Source organism: Mus pahari, chromosome 9 (genome assembly GCF_900095145.1).
Source record: "Mus pahari chromosome 9, PAHARI_EIJ_v1.1, whole genome shotgun sequence".
Classification (NCBI taxonomy): Eukaryota; Metazoa; Chordata; class Mammalia; order Rodentia; family Muridae; genus Mus; species Mus pahari.
The window spans coordinates 9,039,567-9,045,565 of NC_034598.1; the positions used below are offsets into that span (position 1 = coordinate 9,039,567).

Genomic DNA, 5,999 nt, shown 5'->3' on the forward strand with positions numbered 1-5,999 from the left:
GCATAACCACCGCTGCAGTGAGTTGTCCAGGCATAACCACCGCTGCAGTGAGTTGGGAGTTCAGCAGCCCTGTCATGTCCTCAAGACTTTTTTCTGCAGCAGATCCCCACTCCAGCTCTTACATTCTTTTTGCACCTTCCTCCCTGAGTCTTGAAGAGTTCTTTTTTGGATTTTTAAGGCATAAATAATTTATTATGGAAATAGAATTTGGCAAAAATTACTTTTTATCTAGCCAAGTCTGTTTAACCTTTCATTTATTCATACTTTAATTCTTTATTGCATTTCTTTTGAGTTTTAAGGTGGCAGCATAGAATTTAATATGCTTTCTTGAACTATGTACATGGAAATGAACCCCAGTATTTCTGCATAATTTGATTTCCTTTTTGTTTAGAGTTTATAATGGATGAGGTAGAACTCACATGCTGTTTGTTGTTATGACCGTTTGTGCCAATCATCTGCTCAGCCCTCTGAGGTAGGAAGTTTAAAGGCATTCTCTTGGTCTTTAAGTGTTGATTTTTATCTTCTTAGGTAGAACTGAAGTTTCCCGCACCTGGCAAGCCTGGAAATTATCAGTATACAGTGTTCCTGAGGTCAGACTCCTATATGGGCTTGGATCAGATTAAGCCACTGAAGGTGAGTCAAGTGAGCAGTCACTGAGGGTGCGTGCGCGCGCTTGTGCGGTGGGCCCTGAGTGACTGCCTGAGGCAGGCTGGAGGCAGAGAGATTGCCTCACACGCCTTCAGTAATGGCTAAATTTGTAAGGGGCTCTGAACTTGCATTGTACGTTGCTTTAGTGGTCGTTTTAATGCGCTGTAACGTGTGGTACATCTCAGGGCTTTACAAAGGCTGTTGGGGTCAGATGGAGGCAGGACTCATTTTTCCTTAGACTTTACTAGAGTGTTTATTGATTTGTGAAATGAAGATTTTTTTTTTTTTTGTACTTTTGGGGTTCGTTTTGTTTTGTTTTGTTTTGTTTTTTAAAATCATCTTAGAACATAAACTTTGTGTATGGTTTGAAGCACACTTTACTCATTTCCCTTGAGCTTTTCATAGAAGTCATCTCTTAGATTAGTGAGATTGTGCTAAATTATTGTGACACTGTTCAGAGAAAAGGAGCCAGGAAAGGTGAGTCTGTCTTTCCTCTTGAAAGCTCTGTATTTCTTTTGTTGGCCATAGAATTTTACTTCACAGAAATCTTTGGAAGGCATACTTGAATTTTTCTTTCTTCAGCCGAAAACTTCTAAGTAGAGACCACTCGGTGTTATTGCTTAGGAATCATGGTTGTTAGTAGTTTGTGCCGTAGCAATACTTTCTTAAATGGTTGAACTTCTACAGAGTCAAAATGTTGAACTATATTAGAAATTGAATTATATTACTAAGTATATTTAGTATTTGCAGAATGAAGAATCTTTGTAATGAATGTGCTGAATTTAGAGTTGCAGCTACAAAGTTCACTCCTTTGTGATTGTCACAGTCAAAGAAAACCTTCACTAGATATTGTTTTCATTATTCTTCTCCAAATTTCTGACATACATATTTAATTATTTATAGTTGGAAGTTCATGAGGCCAAGCCTGTGCCAGAAAACCACCCACAGTGGGACACAGCGATAGAAGGCGATGAAGACCAGGAAGACAGTGAAGGGTTTGAAGACAGCTTTGAGGAAGAAGAGGAGGAAGAGGAAGGTGGAGACTAACCCGTGTGAGTGGACCACAGCGTTTGCACATCCTTGCAAACACCTGCTGCTGTGAGTGGTGATAAAGCAGCAGCAGGGAAGGACTGATGTGAGGGAAGTGTTGGCGACTTTACTAGAAACGGATGCAAAAAAGAGGCCGCTGGTGCCAGGGTACAATCTGAAAAGGGTTTTTAAAGCCTTTCAGGTATGGGGTGGTGCGTTTATCTCATCTGCAAATGATAATAAATCCTTTGATGTTCCAACTGTCCAGAGTGTGGGCTGTGCATTACCTGATAGATTACGCTCTCAGTAAAAGTCAAGGTACATGAAAACAATCTATAAATGAGGAGCTCTGCTTTGTTCAGCCTTAGTTCTAGTAAACATTAAAATATGATAAACATCACACATGTTTTAAGTAACGTCTGCTCAAGTTTTTAATCTGTTAGTAAGCTCTATTATTCATTTATCAATATTTTACGAATGGTAAGATTGTAACAGTTCCATATGTGAGTTGAAACCATAATTCTCATCTATCTTGGCCATAACTTAGCATTCTCACACATTCCACATAATACAGAGGGCTACATTTTAGAATTTTCCGTTCTTAATTGCCCAGAGTTAGCAGACATTATAAAGGTGGCTTTTATTGGCTTACAGCCTCTTCAAGCCTCTGGTGGTGTCAGTGCAGGATTGAATTCGTCTGATAAGCTTCAGGGCCAAAAGTGATTGCGGGACCACATGTTCTCTGATGCTCGGTTTATGTCATTCAACCTTTTGGAGAAGGTTCACTAGAAAAGCTGAACTACATTCGTAGCTTTTATCTACCTAAAGACAGTAAATACAGCATAAAAAGGAGGCACTTTTGTATTCATTTGGACTCCTGTTAATAAAATAGAAGTTTGACTCATTTTATGTTTGTAATTGTGTGTGTCTTTTTACTCCTAGAGAAAGGGCATAAATAGGGTAATGTTTTATTTTTCAACTCAGAGTTTAATATTGTACCTCACTGTGGAAGTATACTCTTGGAAAACCCAGGAGGAAGAACTTTCTTCTCTCATTTAGTACAGCCTAAAGGGTAGTGCTCACACAGTAGAAATGTGTGTGTGATTAGTCACTGAGGTCAGAGGAATATTTTTATTACTAGGCATAGAGGACACACACGTCTACAGTACTATAAGACTGACTGCAATAATCCTATCAAACTCTCCATAGGCCAAAGTACTGTTGCAATACTAACTTATCACCTGTTTATTTAAAAGGTTGCTACTCTTCCTGCAGAATTATCGCTGGTATTTTGTTACTATAGTAGTTGGAAATAAAGTTTAAAAATTACCAAAAATATGAAATTTTTTTTGTTGTCCTAAATTTAAGATGTAACATTTAACAGTTGTTCTCATTGGAACCCTGCTTCCTGGGTGAATGAGGCCTCCCTTCCTCTGCAGGCCCGGTGTCTGCTGGGAAGCTCCAGCATTGGCTGGTGCTGTTAGACATGCAGGCGTGAGGGAGGGAGTAGCTGTGTCAGGTGAGTGGAGACGAACAACCAGAGCTGTGCTGTTTGCATTTCCTAGCTTTCCTGAGGGAGCCAGACTCAAGGGCGGCTTCTCTAGTGGCTCTTCGCCCACTGAAAGGGGTACAGGCTGTTCAGACAGCTGGCTTCTCTGGCTTGAGAGTCTCTGGTGAGGATTTTACACCCTGATAACAGCACCGTGCTTTCAAAACAGCATATCTTCCATGATTGGAAACTCCAACACCTTGCTTATGTTTGCCTATGTTGTGATGTGTAGCAACATTGCAACCTAAGGAACCAGTTTTCCTCAAACAAGTGCTTTGGTGAAAGACTCCAGCTAGGGTGCTCGTCTCTCTACTCGGTCACTAAGCTCCATATCCCTATTTTTCTCTGGATTAGTAGTTTGACTTTGCATTTAGTTGAAGGGAAATACAGAGTGAAATTGATTATATATGAAATTAAGTAGTTTACATTGTGTAAAAGTTTTAATCTCTAAATTTGTAGAATGTCTGTCAAAATAGAGCTTTCCAAAAGGAGCCTTCCTGCTAGTGGAAGGAAAGTGTGGCAGGTGTGGAGGCTGACATTGGACGACCTGACTGAGGTCTCAGACCCCGAAACAGATGTTTGCAGTCTCTAAACTGTTGGGATTTTTTAATTAAGCCCATTGACTTAAGATTCTGTATGTGGAGCAATGTCCTTCTTTGCTCTGCCTTTCCCAGCATGCCCTGGGGGTGGAGAAGAAGAGGCTGTTGAGTGGCACTGTCCTGCTGCATGCTGGGACGCTCAGGCCTGTCTGACACCAGGCCCTGCCATGTGGAACCAGGCAGTGTACTGAGGCTTTCTTAGTGGGACTTGATGTGGTTTTTGAGTCTCACCTATAGCCTTGGCTGGCCTTGACCCAGTGTAGCCCACACTTGACACAGTGGACCGTGTAATCCTCCTCTGGCCTCCGTCTCTGAAGTAATAGGGTTACAGGCAAGAGCCACCACGCCTGGTGTTAACGTATCTGCTACATGTATTCAGGTATCCGCTCCAGCTGCCTCCTACCATATACTGGAGTGTTGTTTAGTAATAATGTGTATTTCGAATGCACTACATGTTTTTGAGGGATTGTTTATCACGTATTTACTGAGTTTCCATGTCCGGGCTCTGTCATGAGGCACTGCAGCTATATGGACACTCTCTGTGTCAGGGACTTAACTCGGACTTTCAGTCAGCACGAGGTGGGAGTTTCTCCTTCTTTCTCCCCTGGCACAGTGGCCAATATTTAAGATGCCTCCCTCTTTCTCTTTCCTTCCTTCCCTTCCTTGCTCTGCTGTTGTTTGTTTGTTTGCTTGAGCTTGTCACTAGGCAGAGGAACTATGTTTTAAGGAACTAGCTATTAAGTTAGGTGGCCTTTGCCTAGCCCCTTATCCCTTTTGAATAGAGCAACATGCATCTTTTGTTGTTAAATGCTTCTTTTTTGAAGCATTTTCTCGACTCTATGAATCCCCTATTTAGTCTGCCTTAAAGTGAAACAACGATCAGTGAACCGAAGCATGACATTTTACCAGCTGTGCAGTGGTTAGTTAAGTGTGTCTTGAAGATGCTAGCATCGTCATCCACTTAAACTTGACACTAGGGCTATTTTACAAACCTTAACAAACAAAACAGATGCCACCTTGTACATTATCCTGTTACTGAGCTAAAAATCCAAATAGCAATCATGGGCATGCTTTAGAACTGTGGTTTCAGGCAGGGATGTACATCCTGGGGGGTATGCAGATACTAAGTCCATTGAGAAAATGTTAAAATAATGATTCTTTGTATTTAATCTCATCCTTTTAAATTTCTATTTTTATGTGTTTTATAATGTACATAATATATTGTACAGTTGTACACTTATATAATTTATAAATAAATAATACATTTATTGGTGCATTATTTTTTTCCTGATTTGGGTGTGTGATGAAAACATTTGTATACTACTGTTTTGTCATATAGATAGGATGCCGTTTCAGTGATCTGAAGGTTGGGGCTTTGGCACTCTGCTGTCCGAGTTGACAGTGACATACCCTGATACCAGAAGGCAGGCTACATTTGCTGTATCTCGATCTCCTGCTGCCCACGAGAACAAAGGGGATGGATACCATTGGAGTGGGGCCATGAAAGAGGAAGGACTGTTCCTGCCATGAGCTGGGCAGTAATTAGCGGCTGCAAATTAAAGGCTGGCGTGGGAAGGACCATCCCTCCAGTGCAGAACCTCCAGTGCAGAAGGAGCCACACCCCTGCATGATGGGAGCAGTGGCCCCCACTTAGGTGTGAGCAGATTGTAAACATCACAAGTTACCCTGTATTTTCCAGCCCGATTCCAGTAGAGGGCGATGGGGCCATAATTCATTTTCTTTATAAGAATGTTTGGGGAGACTAAACCAATACTTCAAAAAATGATTTTTATTTTTGAGATGGGCAATTGCATGTTTCCCAGTTGTGCCTCAAATTTTTGAACTCACAGTCTTCCTTGAGTTTCTTGAACAGCTGGGACTGTGGGACAGCACCACCGTGCCCAGCTTTATATTGTGAGAGAAGGACCAGTCAGGTAAAACGTTGACGTGCTCCTTATAAAATTCAGGTTTTTGTATGGTGTCAGCTATCAAGGGTCTGGCATTTTTCTCTTTGTGCAAGCTAATCTGCCATGTTTTCTGGGTGCTAGCTCCAACTCCCAGGTAAGGTACACCGTGAGCTCTATGTCACGCAAACCTCTCCTGTCCTCCAAGTTACACGGGGGCGATGCCAAGTGCCTCAGGTTGACATTGTGCATATCAACAGAGGAACTTTG

General features: G+C 41.7%; 1 protein-coding gene across 2 annotated transcripts in view; it reads left to right on the forward strand.

Annotated features, from left to right (window-relative positions):
• The window catches only part of Sec63 (SEC63 homolog, protein translocation regulator), a 67,757-nt gene extending 65,176 nt beyond the window's left edge, over window positions 1–2,581 (forward strand). For both annotated transcript variants that reach the window (XM_021204785.2, XM_029542138.1), the window contains exons 20-21: window positions 529–633; window positions 1,552–2,581. In XM_021204785.2, the coding sequence (XP_021060444.1) occupies window positions 529–633; window positions 1,552–1,695 (249 nt within the window). In that variant the 3' untranslated portion in view covers window positions 1,696–2,581. The remainder of the gene's footprint in view (window positions 1–528; window positions 634–1,551) is intronic.
• The last annotated feature ends 3,418 nt before the right edge of the window (window positions 2,582–5,999 follow it).